Source organism: Schistosoma haematobium, chromosome 5 (genome assembly GCF_000699445.3).
Source record: "Schistosoma haematobium chromosome 5, whole genome shotgun sequence".
Classification (NCBI taxonomy): domain Eukaryota; kingdom Metazoa; phylum Platyhelminthes; class Trematoda; order Strigeidida; family Schistosomatidae; genus Schistosoma; species Schistosoma haematobium.
This window is the reverse complement of record NC_067200.1, coordinates 12,627,355-12,651,845: the sequence shown is the minus strand read 5'-3', so window position 1 is coordinate 12,651,845 and position 24,491 is coordinate 12,627,355. Positions and strand designations below refer to the sequence as shown.

General features: G+C 34.4%; 2 protein-coding genes across 5 annotated transcripts in view; one reads left to right on the top strand and one right to left on the bottom strand.

Moving 5' to 3' along the window:
* Nucleotides 1-4,779, top strand: part of CMPK1 (cytidine monophosphate (UMP-CMP) kinase 1, cytosolic) — a gene marked incomplete at its 5' end in the record, with an annotated part of 9,692 nt that extends 4,913 nt beyond the window's left edge. The window contains 3 exons of one of the 2 annotated variants that reach the window (XM_051219548.1): nucleotides 389-459; nucleotides 909-1,005; nucleotides 4,233-4,761. In XM_051219548.1, the coding sequence (XP_051064927.1) occupies nucleotides 389-459; nucleotides 909-1,005; nucleotides 4,233-4,289 (225 nt within the window). Of the gene's footprint in view, nucleotides 1-388; nucleotides 460-908; nucleotides 1,006-4,232 lie in introns of both variants that reach the window. The other variant, XM_051219549.1, reaches the window with a different exon arrangement.
* Nucleotides 4,611-24,491, bottom strand: MS3_00009173 (uncharacterized protein; the record flags this gene model as incomplete). Of its 3 annotated transcripts, none has more annotated exons than XM_051217506.1 (7): nucleotides 4,611-4,945; nucleotides 8,278-10,174; nucleotides 15,422-15,576; nucleotides 17,087-17,553; nucleotides 24,062-24,159; nucleotides 24,195-24,265; nucleotides 24,297-24,491. In XM_051217506.1, the coding sequence occupies 6 exons, from the start codon at nucleotides 24,380-24,382 to the stop codon at nucleotides 9,309-9,311; spliced, it is 1,743 nt and encodes a 580-aa protein (XP_051064925.1). In that variant the 3' UTR covers nucleotides 4,611-4,945; nucleotides 8,278-9,308. The 3 variants fall into 3 exon arrangements, with proteins under 3 accessions (XP_051064925.1, XP_035587575.1, XP_051064924.1); XM_035733253.2 differs by lacking the exon at nucleotides 4,611-4,945 and having other exon boundaries at nucleotides 24,297-24,395; nucleotides 24,430-24,437; XM_051217507.1 differs by lacking the exons at nucleotides 4,611-4,945; nucleotides 8,278-10,174 and having other exon boundaries at nucleotides 12,959-15,576; nucleotides 17,087-24,029.

The following is a 24,491-nucleotide window of genomic DNA, read 5'->3' as shown; positions in this document are numbered from 1 at the left end:
ATAGATCGATTTCGGATCATGTTACTCAACGTTTCTAAGCACAGATTACAATTATCTAGGAATCCCTAAGTGATATTTCATAATTACCTACTTGGTTTAGTCAAATTATTAATAACTTCTTAGTCTGTTGCATTGTCTTTGCTTGAACAATTACAACACTTTTCCAACGTATTCCTATATTATCCAATTCAAAATGATACAATTATGATTAACTTGATTTGCGAAATTCAGAAGGCACCAATAATCTAGTATTTTTTAGAATTTCGACTATTATTACATGAGTGAAACTGGTTTATATATATATATATATATATATATATATATATATATATATATATGCAAAATGTAATCTCCATGTAATATTTAATGAACTAATTTGTTTCTTCAGGTATGTATCCAACGTTGCCTTGGACGAAAGTCAAATCGAGTGGACGATAATGAAGAAACATTAAAGCATCGGTAATTCTCTCATGATAGGCATATTCTGTTATGATGTTACGTGGTTTCAGGTAACCGACTGTAAAACTTACTGGAAGTGACTCAAGGAAAAACTGCCTAAGTCCCTTTACATACAACCGTTTTGTGAGTTGTTCATGATTTGTGTTAACTGAATAATCCATTAACCCTTATCATTGGCGACGAGAATCCATAGGGCAAAGTGATGTGCGCCATTTTCAAGGCTTAGTTTTCTAACCTCTTTCCGTTGTAGTAAGACGAAATTGCTGCAAATGCTGATTGCTTGTGGGAAACACCTTGAGGCCGTCTCAATCCAGTATAGTATGATTTACCCTTGAATCATAGTTTCTTTCAACTAAACGACTTTTTCATTCCTTACTAGTCGTTTCATGGATGTTAGTAAATTATAACTTAATGTGTTTTTTTATTCCAATGATTGATGAACATTCCAGTATAAAACAATTCAAAGAACAATGTATGCCGATTATTCAATTCTATGAAGCACAAAATTTGGTGACCAGAATTAATGCAAATAAGTCTATACCTGAGGTAATATTTTATCATACGATTTTCTGACTATTTTGTGTTAACAAATTAGTGAATGTGTAGTTATAGTAAGCGTTCAATCATGTTGTTTTGTTGTACATATTGAGGCACAAATATTCTGTTACTTCGAGTATTCTAAACCGAGTCAAATCACATATTCTCCGAGATTAGCGTCAAGTTTATAATATGGTCGACTACACGTAATCATTTGATGGGAGAAAAATTTCGGAAATTTTGTATTCCAGTCTGTTTATCTCATTGTAATTGTCAAATTTATCGACAGATCACATCCTCAGAATATTTCTTATGGTAAGTGAACAGAGGTAACTGGCCGAACCGTTTCATATAATAGTGCAACCCTCTACCATAATGGCCCGAGTATTCATCCAACCTGGATAGATTATCCAAACAACTACATTCGACCTTATTTATTTTCCGTACAAACTACACACATACAACTCCAACGACACTACTTCATATTACAAATTACATATTTTTCATACCCACCATCACACATACAAATAGACATAGTTGTCTCATACAAAATGACCTTGACCACAACTAACGTGACATTGACATGTTCAGACCTATTATGATCACAATTGATTGATCACTGGGTGGTGATCAATGTCATGTGTGTCAATTTCTTCTTAGTGCAGATCGAATGCTATCGACTAAGTTGTATGTGGCCACCAGTCTAGTTGACTCGACACTGCATGCGCTATGTTGAGACTAGGTGGTTGGAGGTAGTCGACAGGAAACCCTGGACCCAGGGTTTCATGCTACTTGGCACTCGTCAGCAAGGTGTACCTGTAATCTTAAGGGAACCGGTGCTCCTGACGGATTCGATCTCGTGTCACCCAGCTTCATAGTCAGAGACGTTACCACTGAGCTATCCGGGCTGCGACCGACCTCCTGTAGGACTGAGATGTAGTCACAATTGATCAAGTCTCGAAACATAAGGGATACAATTTTATACTCATTGGGATATCACAAAAAACATAATTATTCGATTATATAAATTATAAGTTTAGGGGTTGTGGAGATTGTGAAGTTTTTGATTGAGATCATGAATCGATTGATGTTAGACTACCTTTGAAAACTTGGAAGCACTGGACAGCCGTTTCGTCCTTTTGTGAGACTCCTCAGCAGTGCGCATCCACGATCCCGCTCGCGGGATTCGAACCCAGGGCTTTCAGTCTCGCGCGCGAACGATTAACCTACTGGGCCACTGAGCTGGCATCCAATGTTGTTAATGTCTAACGCCAACCAATCCACGAATTATAGTAATGTATTTAGTTGTGAAGTCTAAATATTCAGTGAGTGTACTTTGTAGACCTCTGCTACGACGGAAAATTGATAACGTAACTGAGCTTTAGTGTACAAATACTAGGTAAATCGACCGACGAGTTCGTGTCTTTATCGGTTGAGGTGATTGAAACATGTAACCAAAAATCCCTGGTGTAGACTACCTGGTTAGGCACACTCAGTGGCTGTAGATATTAGTCAACATGATTCAAAATCGGCTAAAATGGCTCGGACCTATCCACTCTTTATCCCTCCTAAATATTAAGCTTCTTTATTATTTAAAATCTTTTAATTCTTCAAATCCATTCCTTTTCGAACTGCATTCTATAACGTTTAATCATTCTCACTATTATTGATACTGCTACTTGTTTATTATTCGTCCTGTTAACTTTTTTTGTGCTGATGTGTGGTACAGTGAGTTGACCTAATACATTTATATCAAGATCTGTGTTGGTCACGATTAACTGGAATTTCCTGTCCACCCATAATTAACTGGTGAAATTTACGAATAATGCAGAAGAGGAAAGATTTCCGTATAACATCGTGTACTTCAAACATTCGATTACTAAAATTTATTTAAATAATTTTATGATTTCAATAAAGCTTAAAGCCTAAATCTCTTTGAGAAACTCTAATCATCTCAATTATTATTATGGGTATAAAAAATAGTTGGGATGAACACGTCAGCATGTTTTATTCATAAATTGAGAGTGAAGTACGCTTCAGTTATTTAATCAAATGAATCGTGTTACGATTATGGTTAGATTGATAACATTCGACAAGATTTATCAATCAGAACCCGGATGGTAATTCTGTACCTCAAGTAATACTTATTTCGTACATGAACTATTAAAAGGTAAGGGTGGCCGAAGATAATAATAGAGAACACAATGTGAAAAACATGCTGGATAATTTATTTATTTAAACACATAAACATTGGTACAAGAAGGCACCGAACAGATATGCGCCACATAAATCATTCGAATTGTGTGTGAGCTGTGATACTGCCCGGGTGCCCAAACTAAAGTAGGTGGTTATCTTAAGAGGCCACACCCGGAGTCTTCGGCCTAAAGATCTAATCCACAAGGTAGTAGAGCAACTTCAGGAGATGCAGTCCCATGGTAGCCGGTGACCAACAGTGGGCTCATACGCCATTTGTTCCTTCAGGATACTGGGGCCCATGTGCACCATTGGTTTGGAATCAGGGTTTCCCAACTCCCCTAGATGGACTCTACGTATCCACCGACCCGGGTAAAGCGCCGGACATCCGCTTTCCGTCCTCTCATTTTCGTAAACACCCTCGCCGCGAGAAGGTAGTGAGTAGGACTTCACTGGCAGTGATTGTATGCACGCTGGATTAGAATAAGCCCCTTATTAAACCACCTTTATATTGGATTAGACTGGAAACTAAGATACTGTCCTGTCCTTGTCGGCTTTCTATATACGGAACGTTTGATGGATATTATTAATAATAGTTATTATATTATTGGTGCAACAGTATTCTCAGCACAAAGTAATTCTTGATCAACCCTGACGATAAATACTGAGTGACCACCAATTAGATGTTAGCAGTTCAGGAATCGACATCTGAATATTGTACATTATTTTCGTTGCATATTGCCAGCAACCACGATGTCTCTGACTGGGTTTTTTGTAACCTGTACAGCGAAAAGTTGTGAAATTTTCATAAACGCAGAAAAACATAACTTTTTGAAATATTTAGATGTCAAGAACAGGTAGCCCAGATGTTCAAACAGGTCTTATACACATAACTACACCATAAGTGATAGAAAAACTAAGCGACCGGTTTTGTTTTTCGCCGAACATGTTTTTTCAATAATATAGAATACAATGTTTCTTTGTATTTCAACAAATATTGTTACGAATATAGAACGTCTTTACAGAATGTTTCTTTTTCACAGGTATATGAACAGGTTCGAGAAATGATGAAGACCTTGAATATCATCAGTTGCAAATGAAGAACAGAAAAAAAAAACCATAATTCAACTTTCGTATTTGTATTTTACAAATTAATGCTAGTTGTATTTGCTATGACTTATTCCCCTCTCTCTCTCTCTCTCCTTTATTAATAAAAAAGACAATGTTGTTGCATAATGATCATTATTTTATAGTTGATTCGATATAAACAAACACACCATGCACTGATTGTTTCTTATTATCGACTCCAAGAAAATCATATAAGTCAAGATTATTTTTCATTGGGAAGAAAATTATTTAAGTAGCAGAACTATGCGAAAATGAAGTATCAGTGTAAAATTAGAATTATTAATTTCAAATATTTCTTTTTGAATACAAAGAAATGATTCAACTTTGTCAGTTATAACAGAATCTTTTTTTTTTGCAGAAAGAGATGCGATTTTCTTGTCTTTATATTCTTTGATAATCATGTCATGACGTGTAATAATAATAATAATAAAATATATTGCCCAATGAGTGTTATTTCACACACACTTGATTTCTAAATTGTACAGCTTTGTAGATGTTCTATTTTGTAATCCATAAGCTTACGATTATTTCAAATTATGAAGCATTTAAAGATATTTAATATGAACGGAAGCGACGTGTTCTGGAGAGCTCGTCAACTTATCTTCACAAGAGTAATCTCCTTAAACGACTGAGAGAAGGTAAGAATTCGAGAGGAATCTGATATGTTCCAAACAGTTAATATTGTAATACAATTTTATATTGGCAACAATCATGACTCTTGAACCACAAAAATGATAGTAACCAATCGAATGATAATAAAAGATTGGTGGTGTTATAACAATTAAGGAAAAGTTCCTGAAGAAACTAAATTCTGCGAGGCATTCCTAGTTATTATGCACATTACAAAAAACATAATGAATTTCAGCTCTAAAAGATATTTAACTCATCAAATTTCTTTTTGTACATAATTTTAGATAATGGATACACGATAGGAAAACATGTTCCGATTATATGTTAATAAATATCGCACCTCGGACCACACTCGTTTAGCTACTGATAAATCTGCCCTAATATAAATCCATCCATGTAATTACATGTAGGATTGTAAAATATTTGATTGCAGTGTCGTAGCTTTGCATGCTAATAAATTTTTAAAGGTACCATCACTTCCGATCGCATAATTATTGGTCTAAACTATCATTGTCTCTGAAGTGGATATTATTTAAAAACTTCTGACCGCATATCGCAAATAAAAGAGAGTTGTAGTCTACTGGACAGATGTGAATGAACAATAAACTCAAATACGTATATGTACAATAGACTGATCCATCTATTTCAAAACAATGACATGGCATTAGTAATGATGAACTCAAAAACTAGTGTTTTCCACAACTTTTCAGTGGCTGCTAGGAATAAAAATACAGTAAGGCAAATGTTTACATTACAGAAGACTATCAACTTTCGTAATTTGTCCATGAAGCACATACACTAATTAAGATATAGGATGAAAATACTGAAATTTGGCAAATTACCAACAGCCAAAATTATTTGTTATAACTGATAAAGATACAAAGCTGTCCTATGATTAGAATGATCATTTAAAATGCATTTACCAAAACAATTTCATATTCGCACCAATTAAATAACATCCAAACAGTGGATACTTAGAATCCAAACAATTTCCCATAAAAAGTACAGGCGATCAAATATTTTTTTCGGGTTCCCATAATATCCCTGCAGTCAGCCGACTAATGAAGTGTTCTCACACCAAATTCTATCGAAAATGAATAGGCTGACGGAGAATTTGATGTCATTCTGTATTGACTAAAAAGAACATTCAATGTAAATGGTAGGCTTCAACTTCCTTATGAAGCAATACTGTGGCGACCTTCAGTCCTCTACATGTTGACATAATTAAATCATAAAACAAAGAGTTCATTGGCTACGAATCTACCTTACATCTATCTAACCAAACAACTGACGATAAGCAAGGACCGCGAAAGTTTATACCTAATAGCCAGTCAGAAGAAGAACACACCAAACCAACATTTTAATACTGAGTCAAACTTGTAGGATTAAAAGCTTTGAGAACATGGCAAAATTCCACGAGAGAAATCACAATTTATACACAACTAAATCCTGAGTGATACAAAATAGAGCGATAATTTAGTTGACAATTTAACGATAGTTACAAAACAGTAAAAACACATCGACTATCGATATACTAAATAAAAGCTTAAAATATCAAAATACTATAAACAATAAGACTACGCAGTAAAAACAGAGATAAGCAATTTAGACTACAATATCATACTCTGCAAATAAGCTATTCATTAATTTCTCTACTCGCATAATTTATTAACATATATTTTAATCATGTATTCCCAGTTAATTGTATATTACTACTCATTAGAACGAATACCTCACAGTGACCAATAACAAACAACAAAAGCAGTTGATTACTTCTATCTACTCAAATAAGTAATGATCAAATGATTTGAGTTATAAAAGAAACAAAATTACTGCAGGAAAGACTTTCTAATATAATAATTTCGTAATTGGTTAGCATCCAGTTAAAGATTATTATATGAGTAATTACTACAAGTTATCAAACACACTTCAGAGTTTATGGAGATTTTTTTAAAAATATTCCGAAACGATTATCTCCCACGTACAAAGAATACATGATATTTTGTAAATATGGATTAAAACTTTAATATTATCTAAAATAAAAGAATGCAGTATGTAGCTTCATTTCATCTAGAAACGAAGATTAATTACATAAAGATAATTGTATGAGTCAAATCTGTTTACGCACAAAGCTTTGAATTCACTACATTGTAACAATCTTGATTTTTTGATAGAGGCCAAGAAATTCACACTTATACTTAAATAATTTCATCTGAACATGATGACTCTCATTGTTTTGTTTTTTTCATTAAATGAAACTTTCCAGTCTTAAAACAATTTCAACGCAAGCATTGGTAATTTCCATACTTTTCTTTTTTGAAAAAATTCCCTAATAGTGTGAAGTACGAATCCCATGAAAAAAAACAAATATTTAAGAAGAATGATCCTTTCTCCAAGAAACACCACTCGAATGTATAACACAAAGTGATAAGGATAGTTACGTGGATATCAAGCGAAATTGGCACTAATAAAAGTAATTTGCTCACAGTCGATTGTGTTTCACAATTATATTATTGAAATGTGGGCGATCCTGATGTGACTCAAGGTTATTTCTTTTTAATATATTTTTCAAGATAGTCATTCCTTAGGTGACTTCCAATTTTGAAGTAAACAAAAGCTTTATACAAAACGGCTTATAAGAAGCATTACCATAACTTCTTAAAAAGCAAGTAGAATGATCTCTACGATCTTATCATATCCTAATGATGAATAACATAATGCACAGCTGAAATAAAAGCATGACAGGTTCAGAAGTAAACGGTATATTGGAAGCCGTGGCAACCAGAATAAAAGTAAATCCAAACAGCAGAAAAACAAACGGATTCAATCCCGTTACGTTTTGTGAACTTAATGTCAATCAATCGGTTGTATATACACTATATGAATTGAGCATTAATTACGAATGTAATGCACTGACAGCCTTTTGGTATGAAATTCGGTGCTTTTCTGAATAATTGTGACTGTTACTTCGAAAATTTTACAACTTTGATCCTCTTAAACCTAAATGTTTCTAATAACAGAACTGATTATCATTCTAAGTTTTAGCGTTGAGAATGTTATTACCACATAATTTTCTATACAGTGTTAATTGCTTCCTATCACAAACTGAGAGCTTCTTCCGGTCAGTTCACACACACACACACACAGGTCGGTAGGTAGTATGAAATCTGAGAAAGAGAACTTTCCAACAATAAAGAACGTTAACAGAAATAATGAAGTAGGTTTATGTATAAAAATAATTTTTCAAAATTAAATCTAAAAATATCCAAATTAGAAAAATAGAGTAAAAAAGATACTCATATAATTGGCAGTTTAGAAAAAAAGGAATACCTGAAACGATAAAATTGCAATACACATGAACAGTAACTTGCTTCGATACATAAACGCCACACTATTCCTGTGTACGTGGGTGAAAGCACTGCTGTTGGTAATGAATAAATGAGATGACTTAGATTTGCACATATCAATATCTGTGTTAATAATTCGTGATATTATTATGCATTTTTAAAATGTATATTGTTTTGACAAATATATACATTAATAATATGTGAATAGTAAAATTCTCACTGTTTTCTCATTAAATTAGATACCTTGTCTATCTGAATACAGACAGAAAGATATATGTATACATGTTCAAGTGATTCTTTTGATGGATAATAAATGCAACTGATCGCTAACTTCATTCACATCACGATCATCATCATCATCATTATATATAGCAATAATAATAATAATGAATAATATCAACAATAATGTCACCTATATGAAATCAAACCGACATAATATTCAATGTATTGAGTATCTAAATCAAAAGGATTGATAACACCTTGAGACTAATCATAGCAAAGAATGAGAAAACTTAACTAGTCTTTCTTTTTGTTCAAAATAATGTATAGCTAGTTTATTTTGTAAAGATTTTTTTTAATTATTAATACGCGCACTACTTAAAAATTGACAGGAGCATATATTAAGTACATCCAATTTCTTTTATATATGTATATATAGAGTGCAAACGCAGAAGGGAAACACAAGTGGGGTTTAATTGATTATCAGTGTTATTCGATATATCATTTAAGAAACAGTAGTTCGTTTATAAAAAAAAGATTGAACGAGAATACATTTATCTATGAGCGTGAAGAAAGAAACATAAGCCCAACAAATTAGGAACAAACACGAGCGAGCCACCTATCGGAAATCAAGACAAACATCATCAGCAAATCAAACAATCAAGAATAATTTCTATTTGAATACACACACACACCACTCCATATAGGAAGAAACAAACACGATAAAAATAACATCCAACATACGAAAGAGACAGGTAAGAGATTTTGAACAAATAAATGGATAGGAAAGGGATTTCATGAAGACGAGCCATCAATAACATTAGGATGATTAGATGTGAAAGACTTTATACATGGGGATTTTATGGAGGAATCAACAGTTAACTGACTATTAAATTTAGAAAGTTTTAAAAGTTTACTAGAAATAGATTCATCTAATGGTGATGCTGTTGTTGATGAAATGGATTTTATTTGAGTAACTTGAGCAGTATGCTCACGGTTTGAATGAAACGTCCGTTGTGGACCGCGTACAGGGATTACAGGACGCGATTTAGTTCGATCACTGGCGGAAGTAGATACTGTATTCCTAGACAATGGAGCAGGTAAAAATGATAAAGAGTCTAAATGACTTGTGCATTTTTCATTTGATGAATCTCCACAACTACCTGAGACACGTCTACGTTTCGATTTACCGAAATTTTCGTCATCAGAAATATTATTTTCAGGTTTGGGGAGAACTCGGGCATAAATACATGACTTTTTATTATATTTAGTTTCTGTCACCCGAGAATTGACGTCGCTAACGACTGGTATATCAGTATAGGATTTGGGAGATTCCGAAGACTGTCGGCTAATTTCAATACCTGGATCCAAAATAAGCTCCTCATCGTATAGACTATCGTTCAGAGAATTTTGCAGTCGTCCAGGAGACACACAAGTAACGTCTTCTAATTTTGTTTCCTCATGTAACAACACGTCCTTAGCATCAGTATCGCCATCGGAATTCATCATCCCAGCACAAATCACTGGTTCTAGTTTTTGTAGTTCGGAAGCCAAGAGTTCTGCAGTGCTTTGAGTTAGTTGTAGTCTTTGTTGCAGCATCATTAAAGAACTACCAAGCATTTCAGTTTCAGTCTCAGCCTCCTCCACTAAATACTCCATATCTTCAACAACAAAAAATAAAGCATTTATTGAGTACTCAATTAGCAGATGCAAACGAATTAAGAACAATTATTAAAAGAATAAAAAGCGATAAGAAACTGTTAGACACGGTATCAAACAGACTCAGTGCTTACAAGAATTAAGTAAGAACAAAAAACTATCTCTACATAGAGTTTACAAGTCAAAAGTTTGAAAAAAATCCAGCTGATCTTGTCAGATAAGTCCTCAACAGAAAGAAGTAACTAAAAAATTATAGTGCGCAAACAAATATTAAAAAAGTCTCAGTAGATGTCCCTTTCCTCATGACTACGGTACAACAAACTAGGACGAATGTTACAAATGGGACAGAGCTTTAAAATACTTTTCACAGTTATCTTGGTAAGTTGAAACGCCTTCCTTAGAGCAGCATAACAAAATTGTAGCTAATATACTTTAAATATGTCCAAAACCAATTGTTCTTAGAAAAGAAATACATGTCAACTTTTCGTCGAGCTTACAGATTTGGAACAGAAAACTCTGATTGTATTGCCATAAAAAAACGTTGAACTGTGAGTGACATAATGAATTACGAACTGATTTGAAATTCTTATCATTTATTTTACGATATTAATTTATTTGGACGATCATATGTGTTAAATTATTTGTTTTAGGAAGAGAAGCAGGTGAACCACTAGTTTGTATATCTTTACCAGGAACCACACACTAAAATTTTAAAGTCCATTAAATAAGTGAAAAGTGAATTCTCCATGAAGATAAAATTCCAATGAAAAGATATCTAAAGAAAGTTAGCTAACATAAAGATTATAGACGAAAATCAGAATGCTTTCAGGGAATATCATTGATTTACAAGATTAAAAATGGAAAAACTACGATTACGTATGCAAAAGTAGAAACTACTGGTTTTATATTGTATTTTGAAAATAATCCAATCATAGATCTGTCTGTCAGATACTAATATAACGAAAAATGTTCAATAATTCCAATGACATACAGTATTTGGGAAATAACACCGTCTAGCTATAAGACTTAAATTTGTTTAGCACTGAATGAGTAAGGATTACTATTTTATACTTTCAAATGACATGTACATTCCCGACCTTAGTTCCATGAAAATCAGATCACTACTGAATAGCACTTGAACTTATAATAATCAGCAGTTTATATATATGAATAGGCCGGTTTATTCAATAATAATTATTTTCTATTATTAATGGTTTTATTCAATATTATATTTTGGTACAATATAGAATTCTCAGCACAGGGTATTTCAACAAGTTACTTACGCAACACCAACAAAAAAACACAGTAACAAATACAAAAAAAATAAAAAGGCTTTTTTAAAAAAAAACGAAAAACTGTACAACTTTTAAAATTAAAGACAGGATAAGAATGTAGGTTATTGACTAGGTTAACTCTAACAACCTGTTCGTCACAGAGTATATTTGCAAGGTAAGGTATTATAAAACTTTTATACTTTTGCTTGCGTACATGGATTTTAATGTAATTGCGTCTCGTTCTACCAGAAGATATACAAGGAGAAAGATAAGAGTGAAGGGGATGGCTAGTATGTGATAAAATAACACCTGCCGGGAGTTTGCATGATTTTAGATGTCTGTCGACAACCATATTAATTATGACCTCGAAAGATTCACCACACATCTTGCTAACTGCCTTCAGCATTCTCCTCAATACAGCAAAGTCTTTTCTCAAAAGCCCGGGAAGGAATAATGGAGAACATTAAAAAATAATAGGTAATATGCAAGAATTGACGAATTGTAAGAGTAAATGACGAGTAATCCCAAGAGCATGCAATCTCTTTATGTAGTAGGTCAGACGGAAAACCTTCTTTGATAACAATAAAACGTGAGAAGACCAAGACAGATCAGAGGAAAAGGTGACACCAAGATAATTAATCTTCGACACTGTGTTTATCAACGAGTCTCCAATGGCACAAGCATTATGGGATCTCAAAATGGTGGTTAGATGCCGTTCATGTCTCATGCTAAAGCTTGACATTTAGACGGAATAAATATGAGACCATTATCAACAGACCAACAATCGATACGAGACAAAAACTCATTCATTTCTATGGAATGTAAGGAGGAAGAGATAGGCATACATACAGTGAGATCATCCGCATATTTTACAAAAATGTTTTCTGTGCAAGATGGCAGATCATGCAGAAAAAGACAAAAGAAGAGGTGAAAGAACAGCTCCTTGCGGTACACCTTCATGAGACAGTAGAGACTCTGAACACTTTCCTCCAAACACAGTGTACTGTTCCCTTCCGGAGGTAGGAACACAGCCAGTTGGTTATCCAGCTGTCAGTGTTGACGCTGATTAACTTGTTAAGTAAACGTTGTCTTGGTATAGAATCAAAAGCTGAAGTATAGTCCAGAAAAGCACATCGAACATACTTTTCACCGTTTTCTAAGTTGAACACTATGTTGTGATGTAGAACAGCAACAGCATCTAAAGTGCTTCTTTTGCGTCTGTAAGCAAACTGATATTGATCAATATGCTCTTTTATCGCAGGCTGAAGTGGAAGTATTATTAATTTTTCCATTGTTTTGAGGAAGGGTGAAGTTATTGCAATAGGTCTAAATTTTACATTCTTATCACCAGATGCTTTCTTGGGTACAGGAATTATCTTCATCTTTCTCCACATTTTCGGTATGAGATTAGATGAGAAGGATCTGTTAAAGATAGCTGTGAACGGATAACATGGGACGTCACCACACTTTATAAAAAGGACGTCTGGGATACCATCAGGTCCCAAACATCGAGATGAATTAAGTGACTGGAGACATCTTCGTACATCAGTTTCAGTGAAAGTAGGAACACAGCTATTATTTAAACCCGTGGATAGAGGGAGCATCACATCAGATGACTGACGTACAAAAGACTTATTTAAGTCAAACATTCAGCTGGTTATCGCTTCTAAACTGTCTGTCACCTGTAAGTTCTTTAAAGAGTTTCCACATACTTGGAGAGTTTTTGCAAGACAAGAGTTTTTGAGTAAACATAGAATTGAGACGTCTAATCTCTAGGTTTATCAGACCATTTAGCTTACGAACTTCATTAGAGTTCTTCTCCTTGTACATTCTTTCTTTCATCTCCTTTAATCGTTTTAGTTGTGAAAATGTAAGTTGATCAAAATTTACAAAAATGGTTTCAGTGGGACAACAAATATCAAAACAGAATTTAAGGTAACAAGTGATAACATCAGTAGTGTTTTCCAGTGAGTCATCTGTAAATAATTCCCAGTTAGTCGTATGAAACATGTTTTTCAGATTTCGGATATTTTCTTCTGAGTAATTCCTATATTTGACTTTCTTGGTTTGATGTGACAGTGTACTCTTCCCATGCTTTTCATATAATTTAGGTAGAACACGAATTATACAGTGATCCGAGCTAGACAATGGAGCACGTTTTCGAGTCGCATATATACCCACATCATTAATGAAGACGAAGTCTAAATGAGCATCCAAACGGGTAGGAAAATCTACTACATTTTGGTGACCAAGTGACTTAAGGAAGCTATAGTCAAATGAATTGAAATCACCACGTACAACTGAAAGTGAATCACTGAAGGCAGTAACAGCGAACTCAGTGAATTCATCAGCGAAAACAGATAGTGCAGATGATGTGCAATCTGGAGTAACGTAGATACTAGTAACATAAACATATTTGTATTTATTCAGATGTTTTGGACGACATCTTAGAGTTAGACAATCATTTGAAAACTTAAAACACACAAACGAAGATCGACACCAGTTTGTGTTTACAAACGTAGCTACACCGCCACCACACCTCTTTTTATTGTTTGATCGATCCTGACGATAAATTTTGAAGTCACGTAGTGATACTAGGCAGTCATCCTGTAAATCATTTAACCAAGATTCTTGAATTGTGATGACACCACAATTACGATACATATTTTGACTTAGTAGGAATTGCAGATAGTCCACTTCGTTGATTCGTGATCGGCAGTTAGAATTTAGCAGCTTGGGAATCGACATACGAATAATGTTCATTCTCTTTAACGCATATTGCCAACCACCACGACGTCTTTTATAGTACTTTTTTGTAACTTGTGCAGCGAAAGGTCGTAGGCTTTTCATAAAAGCGCCTGAATAGGTTATGCGATTAATGGACATAATTATAAGTTAAAACAAATGAAAAAAACAGATAACTTGTTGAAATAATCAGATGGCAGAAACAGGTAGCCCAGATATTCAAGCAGGCCGCTTTATTTTACTAGGTCGATATAAAACACTAACTTTGACCTATACATTGAATATTATGGAGTTGTAGCTTAGTGATAAAACCATTAGAACTTCGTAAGTTGGGAGTTTTAACCGAGCTACACTTAATTTCGTTTGGGAAGCTGAATAGTAGATAGTCCCATTGGCGTTCATACAAATAATCTGGAAGGAAGCCGATTATATGAATATATATGTGACAGGCAATTGTTAACTGAACTGATAGCTTACTAATCTACATTAAATTGGTGGCCAAATTACTTTAATTTTACACTGAATTCATATATAAAATAAAACATCAGGTAAATTGCTAAACCAAAGCTTGCATTTTTCAAATGCGAAAACATATATTATGCAATTTTTCAGATTAGATGTTTTTATATGGTGTGTGTTAATTACATAGTCACTGTCAAACTAGCAATTATCCGGTGAATCACGATAAGCCAGTTAGTTCACAAATGGATAATACTAATAGGAATATAAAAACACATGATTTTGATACTGAGCAATTTGTCATTAAGTAAGCAGTTTTCAAGGTTCCGCGATATTTAACAATTTACTTACAGCAAAAGCAACACTGAATTAGGTTACTATAGTAGACAATGAAACGAGGCGTAAATTGAGTACGTGAGTATGAACTAATGAGTTATGAGAACGAAGTAATATTTACTGACTTTTCACTAGTTTGTGATAGTGAAATGAAATACTTTTGAACTGGACGATTCTTCATTGAAACTGAAGAGCGACAATGTGACAAGGTGAGAGTTAATCTTATTATCGATGATATCAAGAAAACGAGAATGGTTATTGTGATGAATACACATAAGTACTGTTCCATGAAGCGCTTTTTACATACTCAATGCATTTATTGTGATTGGGACAAGTAAGTAAATGGAACAATTTGTCTACATATCTTTATTATTGGTCACACACCGTGACTAAAACTTAAGTTCCCCCCTCACACACATATATACATACACTTACCTGAATGAGCATTTTTCAAGTCATTTACGAATGCACGTCGTAAAGAAATTTCTGATTCTAACCGAGCAGTTCGACCAGTACGATTGACATTTGCTAGTTCTTCATTTTCATGTTCAAGAACACGAATACGCATCATCATTCTTTTTCCATTTTGACTATAAGTTGAATAAGCGAGAATAAGACAACGAAATGCATTTTTGCAAAGTTAATACCTATAGGATTACTATTCACTATTAGAATTAAAAAAAGATGCACTGAATAATTATAGGTACTTGCTAACAGTCTACTTATGAACTAAAGGTTTTTAATGATTTGTTACCGCTATAGATGAAACAAACGGTTTTTGATAGACATCATCGACAAAGAGCCTGGCACAAATGTGAATTAGTTAGGCCAAGTTTTCATGCATGACTAGCATGAGATAAAAATAACAAAAAAGGTGGAAATAGTGTGGCACCATAGATAAAATGAATGACTAAATAGTAGGTATGTGGTTCGAAAAGACAGAGTAGAATGTTTTGTACGTAGTAATGCTGGAGCTCAAGATCGAGAGGAAGATAAAGACTGAATGTCAAGCGAAGTCATCATATTCTATTATTTGCGGTACATGCCCCCAAATGCCCAGGTACGACCGAAGGTTGGAAGAGTCAGCTCTCCTTCTCGAAATGCTCTCACATGGCCACGCGTATACAGCCAGTGCAAAAGAAGTCCTACAAACTGCCTTCTCGCGGCCCGGGTATTGTTTACGAAATTGAGGACGAAAAACGAATGTCCGGCGGTCTAACCGGGTTGGTGAACACGGAAGCTTCACCTAGAGATAGAAAACCCTGATTTCAAAATAACGGTGTACATGGGCTCCAGTATCATGAAGGAAGAAACAGTATTAACCTCTTGTTGGTCACCAGCTACCATGAGACTGGATCTCCTGATGTTGCTCCACTGCCTTGTGGATCAGATATTTAGGTCGAAAGCTCCGCCTGTGTCCTCCTAAGAAAACCACCTCCTTTAGTCTGGGCACCCGGGCAGTATCACAGCCCATACACAAATCAAGTGACTTGTGTGGCGCATATGTGTTCAGTGCCTCTTCTTACCAATATTTACGTGTTCAAATAAATAAGAAAGGCAAGTGTAATGCAAATGATATCAAGGCAACAGAAATTTTGATGTTAAAGAATTGTTAGCATGTCGCAAATCACAAACTAATAACTAATTTCTAGAGAAAAAAAACTACGAAATAACTAATAAGTATCCATAAATTCTAAGAAGTTCATAATATTCAGATACAACAAAAGTTTCTGTATCAGCAAAGTAGCATCCGATTACGCACGAAAATAGATTACTAATATACAGAAGCATTTCAATAACACTCGAGTAACAAAATTCGGAAGCAACATAGATGAACAGTCTATGTAAATCCCGTTGATCAAAGGGGAACAAAATGAATAGAGGTAAGTTAAATGAAAAACCTAACCAAGTCATTATGCTGACACATTAAGTGAAGCACGAATGTCAAAATATCAGCAGTTGTGTAGCTTTACACACTTTAATACTACTAAGTAAGTAACCAAGTACGCTACCGTAATTTTCGTAAGACTTTGGACAAGGGGTTTTAAATCTTATGTATCAGCCTAAACTAATAACATGCTTTTCACCGCTTAAACCTACCTGTTTTGAGTAAAAGTAAATGACTGCAGTTCCGATTGATTAGCTGCAACAAGTTTATCAAAATTACACTGTGTCCGGCGTAAACGAGATAGTATCAAGTTAACAGAAGAATCAATTAATACATCTGCATAATTTGGAACATCTTTAATATATGGTCCATTGTCTACAGAAGCCTTGGTGGATTGTGAATGAATTCCTGACGGTAGCATACCACGATTATGGGTAACAGATTTACCACTAGCCTGAGAAGGATTAGGATAAGGAGTAGGTAGAAGAGCCCCGCCTTTTGAACTAGTAGCACGGGCCACTGCATTTGCAGGACCCAATAAACTATCTACAGACTTGGTTAACCCACTAACCAAGGATGGAACGGGGCGAACATTGGAACTAATTGTACAGCCGCCTGAAGTGGTCTGGCTTTTGTTAGCATCAACGTCACACGCATTCGAACGAGGCACTGAAGGGAGCTAAGAAACGATATAAAATAAGGGAAAAGAAAAACAATTATCAGAAGAATTACGTTGGCTACTGGCATTCACTATGTTGAAAATCCAGTTAAATCACTAACACATCAGAAATATGGATGTGACCAAAACCAATTTATTGCTGAAATTTAACACTTTAGTACTAGTCACCTGACGAAATGTATACATGGTATTTTAAGCAGCCAAGTAGTAAGAACTTCTGATTTATTTATACCTCTGTTCAATGCCATTTCTCAACGCACAAACTTATGAGGAAATATATTGTATGGATCACTCGAAACAGGTTTATGATATATACTTCCATCCCAGCAGATATGAAAAAATATCCCCTCCAAAATGGAGGCAAAACGTTTTCATAGCCTTTGAGATGTTTCCTGGAACTTAAAATCTTGACAATTGTTACCTTGATGCATTGTCTACTAGCTTTATTAGCCTGAATATACTGTACGATGGAATTTAAAATCTGTCTTTAAAGTGGCTTACAAGTAACAAATTACTATATGATCAAAAGAAAATTCCTGTTATCGAGTAACAAACACAGGCCATGTCATGTTAAAAAGGATATACAACTACAAAACGCAAAGCTATTAGAATTTTCAAAGCCTCAATATTTTACGAAGCTTTACCCTTTTACAGATTATTAGCATCAGATCACTACAATGAAGTTCAAAGCAAGTAAATAATGAGCTGTATTTGATGCTTGCCAGTCGAGACCTATCGGAAAATCCTCTGATTGGTGCTCTCAACCAGTTAAAACAAATATCTTTAGGGATGTGATGAAGTGTTCTAGCTGAAAATTATGGCTGCCAAAATTGACGCACACCAACCAGTTGACACCTCTTCAGGTAAGATGAAAACTAACGAAGAAAGTCATTACAAAGTCACCTTTAAAATAACGTTCAACCCTAGTCACATGTTATAATCAAAATATATAGTGCACTGGATTAAATCTTGGTTCAGTTAAATTTTTCTGATTTATAAATGCGTGCACATAAATCCACATACAAATACACGAACATTTGAAATTGACGCAAATAATAGGTTCACTATAGTAGCTTTTGTCGTTTACTTGTTCCATAGAATAATATTTTTGAGAAACTCTAACACTGAATTAACTTAATGAAACAAAACATGCTTTCTGTCATTTATTTGGAAGTTCAAGTCGATACAGCATCCAAAAGGTTAAGACAACTATTGAATTAAGGACTCTTGAAAAATTAAAATTTCAGAAAGTGAGTAAACTTTATGTTAGTTAATCCAAGGATAAGTGGGATGTTGCTAACGAGACAACGTACAGAAGTTTATTTGCAGTGAAATTCTGAAAAATTTCACCTGATTATCGAAACCGCCGTGTGGTTAGTGACGCATGCACCATACATTCCTTTAGATCTCGAGTCCAAGCATGTCTTTTAATTATCATTTCGAGCCATATTCACAAGGTTCAGCTTTTCTTATTATTATTGCACATGAGATTATTCCTAATAATTTGCGGTTTATTTTGTTTCGTGCTGTAGTATGTCAACCTGGACTGACTCACGGTGTCAAGCTCTGCATTATGACTGACTAACTAGTTGTCAAAAATTAGATATTTTATATCTATTACGTGACAGACAAGTTGTTTTATTTTAGGATAACTAAGATCTATGTGATTTCAAGGTTTATTAAGAAGAGAAAGCATTTCTACATGGAGAACACAATTTTTTAAAATAAGCTATACAATTGCAATATTAGACATTTTCCTTATCAGAACACGGATTAAAAAGAATAGTTCTAATAAACAAAATCATTAGGTTAATGAGTTATTTGGCCATAAATTTATTCACCAATGTTTCACAGTAAAATCTGTAGAAATGTGGACGTAGTAAAAAATTATTATTATTATTATTATTTAGCATTGAGATGCACTAGAAATTTCAATAAACATATGGCAAAAAGTCATATAGTAACAAGAAACTGATAAAAGTCATAACTGAATATGCCATCAAGGGGTTATTTTGTTTTCCAAACGATTCTTGAAGATCGATTACAAAAACTACATAGTAATAATAATCCTAGTTGCTAATAAATAACTGTAAGAATAGAAAAACTGCATTTGTATTTATCTCATTTATTTAATGTATAAGCAATGCTTACAAGAATTACACACATACACAAATAAAGATGTTCAATAACAGCGAACAAAAATATCAGGTTGAATGGTATTATTAAATTTAGGTTTAACAAGTAGTCAGCGTTTAACAATTTAGCGACAATTGTTAAGCATGATGCAGAAATCAAAATTATTCAAAAGCTAACTTCTGAGTCATTAGAAATAGGAATAAACACAGTACAAAAAAAGGAAGTTGTGATTGAAGAAATGTGAGTGGCTTCAGAGCTTAGCACTTAAGCTCATAGAAATATTCGACAGAAAATATCTAGTCTAGAAATAGATTATAATCAATTTTTAATTAGAATACGCTGTGTTCACAAGAACTATGATTTAAAACTACATAAGCAGAATACAATATTAATTGAAAATTTTTGTAACCAGTCAAGCACTGATTTGATTCACTGGAGTACTAAATAGTACAAAGAAAAACAATGAGCAAAAATATGCAAACGTTTATACAGTTAACACAGTAATTCAGCAATAACATTAATAGGTTTGAACTGGTTGTAGTTTAACGACAAACTTGGTCATTTTTTAACCATTTACTCTATTGGAAATCGAATTGTATTACACTAGGATAATTTAAGGTAATTTATCCGAAGAATTTCTTTAAATTATTTCCATATGAACAATAGTCACTGTTTCTTTAAAAGTGGACATGGGAACTTGAGTAGCCAAGAAAGTTTAATGCGATCAAGTAAAGTTGATGTAATGTAAGAAATTCGAACTCCTTAAACACTAATTGTCCCACGTATACAGCTCTATATCACTGAAGACTATTGATATTACCAAGATGTCGAGAAGCCATAGTTAATATGAGTGCAGTATGTGAATAGATAACTAGCCATAGTAAAAAGTGATATCTCGTAATGGTGGTTGGATTCGTTTATGGTAGTGATATGGATTAATCACACAAACTGGTGCATATCACTTGAGGTGTTGCAATACCAGGCAGGCTGATAAGACAAGTAGTTACTAGCTCAAAATCAGTTGTATTTGGTCGAATGAATGGATTTTTATTACATCGTCATAAGGGAGTTATGAAATCTTAGTTTGGTCTTATTCCTTAGTCTTATAATACTATTCACTTTCAATTCCTCTGATTTTTGTCATGACAGCGAAGTGTGATAAGTCCCCATTAATCTTATTTATGACACGAACATTTTCCAACAAAATAATGAAGAATTCATCACAAAAAGCAAAATAAAAAATGTTGTGATGAAACAAAAGAGGAAAACTCAACTGACCAAAATATACAGATTGAGTTGGAGAGTAATCAGGAAACATTTTTATTTCATCACAATATCTTCACCAAATATACAGGAATACAAAATTGTAAAGACTGAGTTCCAAAACCTCAACTAGGAAGCCGTGATTTGTAAATAAATGTTGAAACAACATAACCGTTCCTTCACCGGGGTCATAGGCAGACCATATACACATCCAATTAGAGAATCGGGAAATAACTTGTAGTATCAAGAAACACCCAGAACAGTCAGAGCAACTGAAGTCAGTGTTTTGATATGAGAAAATTAACAGAATGTTGTTCTTTACCATCACTACAAACAAATATTTAGAACACAGCACTACTAAGGTAGTGGGATCATCGATGAGTGATCATTCAAAGGAAACTATTATCAAACAGCACGTCTCCGATACTCTTTAGTAGGATAAAACAGGTTTAACAACTATGTAGCTGAAGTCCTTGCATAACAAAAGCAGTGGTCGTATCTCCCACCTTTTTCTATCTGGTATTCTTGCAAAAGGTTCTTCTGAATAAAGAATCTAGTAGATATTGAGGGACAAACCTGTTGGATAAGAGGCGACCCTCATTCCAAGGAATACCATTACCGAACTGAGATACACGCAACCAAACCAAGTATTCGGTTAATCTCATAGATTTAATGGACGTATCAATTAGCAGGAACATGGATCCCATTGAACTCGTTCCGTTTCACATACACAGAATCGTCGTAATATTGTAAAAATAATTTTTTTTTCAAAACTTTTGGCTAGATGACCGTTTCGTACGAAAATTTTTCTTGAAGTGATAAAACATTTTTGTTTAGTTATTCTCTTTAGATAATTCAGTTATTCATGTGACTGTAATCTGGAACTTATATTTTCAAGATAAACAAGTTCAAGTTGTCTTTATTGTGAGTTCTGTTGAGCTTTAGAACTTATAGTTCAACTAGTCATCGATGTCTTAGGTAGGTCGCTGCATGTCAACCTTAGGTCACTACATAACTTATTCAAGTCCGTTGAGGCAGATACCAAATGAAAGATCTAGTAATATATCCTATACAAAGTTGAAAAAAATACAGAATACCAAGGAGCACCAAACAAATAGGTACTCGAGGAGTGAAAATCCATAATCTTGCGCTAGTAGAACCCAGAACTAACAAGTAGCAAGATAAGATACCTTCAAACACAACATGCATGTACACAAGTCGAAAATCCACATGGAATGCTTTTCTGCATTGAGTTTACTGAATAAGGAATTCTGTGAAGTTCATGATACAATAATCCGTATCTCCAAAACTAAATGCACTTACAGAATTGCAAGACAAGTTTCTGTATTGTACTAGTAGCTCAGCCTTAATGATGATAACTACATTACTGTCTGCTTCGAACAGTTTGATCTTTTTATAGTTTGCCTCAAAAGTTAATAAGTTATCATCAACGTAGAGTTTGAAGAATACGTGCACTGGATCTAGTCCCCACACCAAACCAGAGATATATGAAATAAGACGAATCCCAAAGTATTAAAAATATCAGTGACAGTAAAAGAAACCAGACAATATGATTTCAAAACTAATCTGCACAATAAAAGATATAAAGTAGTTCTGAAATCCAAGATCTAAAAGAGACTAATGAGTACACATATACATAACAATGACCGATTCTAACCATGTTACCGAACGTCTGCAACCACTGGTTACAATTTTGTGAACCCCAACAAGGTAGTTTTTACGCACCTACATGATTCAGTCCAACAGCCCATGGTTTTATGGATTGTTGTCACGTTTTGGTTTGACCGCCCTTAGCTTGCTTTCGACCTACCCTCACACAATACATCGTCTTTAGGGGGAGGCGGCGGTTTGTCCTACGCAATTTACATTTAGCCACCATAGATGCGAGGATTTACAACTCCATAAAATGATTTTCCCTATCTCTTCCCGGAACATCCCACACTCGATTGCTTCACGACACACAACAACGCTTTGGGAAAATACACGATCAAAAAATTGTAGCTTACACATACCCTTAATTTTCACAGACCATGCCACACGCTCACAGAGTAATACAGTAGGATGAGGCTAGGTTTGTTAGCAAGTTTGTTTGAAGGTACTGAATATGGGCGAGAAGAGATGACGTGCTTTCAACTGCACAGAAGTTATTTTGCACGTTTCTCAACAATCAATACGATTTTTTCGATTATTTGAGTACCAGGAAGGAATATAGTATTCGCAGTTGCTGTACAATGCACACTAGATCGTATTACTTAAGTTAGGTATAAGAAGAGTTTTTGGCGAGACTCTAATTTATGGGCGACCTTTGAACGAATCTTAAGTTAACTTAAGAAATATTAGCCAATCAGCAAACAGTCAGCAAAAATATGTTATACAAAACCAAGGAAATAATGAGGATACGCTTCTTATGCGTGGTTCAAAAAACTGTCAAGGTTAGAAAGAGGTCCAGAGGTTCTAAAATCGTAATGAATGCAATAGAGGAAATCATCCATACGGCTACAGAATAGTCGGCCTCTGGAGTCATGATAGTCTCGAAAACCCTTTCAAATTCCAATAATGAGGTCCGACTGAGCCAGGTAATTTGAAATGCGGGATGACTGCAATGAGAAACCGAAACCACTAAGCGCCGTCTTAATGAGGGAAAAGAGAAGAGAACTAAATGGTCATTGGAGCTAATAGGCTTAGCTAGTCACATCTGTCGTGATACACCCTGCCCAAATAGACTATCAATGTTTAGTTGGTCTATGAACAGTGAATGAAATCGGTGCATTTCAGAAGCTAGCACATAATTCATCAAAATCCTAAATGTTTTGAGACAATAGCAATTTTTGATTTCAATTTAATTTCAATACTCGAGGTGCTCTTCACCCTGTTTTGTAATATCGATAAATCGAACGGAAATAGGTATGGTAGCTATGAAACTAATTGCTTAAGACCAATTAAACATACAAACCTTTTCTACGCACGTCCTCATATCTTATCAAAAATTAACCTAACCAGTGTTAATTCAGTCCATTCTGATTTCGAAAGCTCACGCAAATCATGAGAAAAAACAACTTAAAGTTCAAACTAATATAATTTTGCTCACCAGAAAATGACGTAGTTCCCTCTCTTTAGACTCCAATTTCAACGGTAGTAAAGCATCCAAACGCTCAGACAGTCGAAGGATTGAACGCAACTTTTCCCCTACAAAATAAGTTTTGATTTAATATGCACTGTACGTAGACTATTCTTCTCCTTCGTTTTAGCCTCGATTGCTCTTTCAAGTTCGAGAATACATTTTTGTTCATCACTAAACAATCGTAAATGTGATTTACAACTACCTTTTAGAAGACCTTTCATCGTGACCAAACTGAAATGAACTTGTACTTTCTTCGGTAAACTGTTCATGTTCACCAGGAGAAGCCATCGAGAAACGAGCACTTATTGGTGGGAAATAACATTAAACCTCTTTACAAAGGCATGTTAACGAACACCAAGAAAATGGCCGCTTGTGTGAAGGACAAAGATGTTGTTTT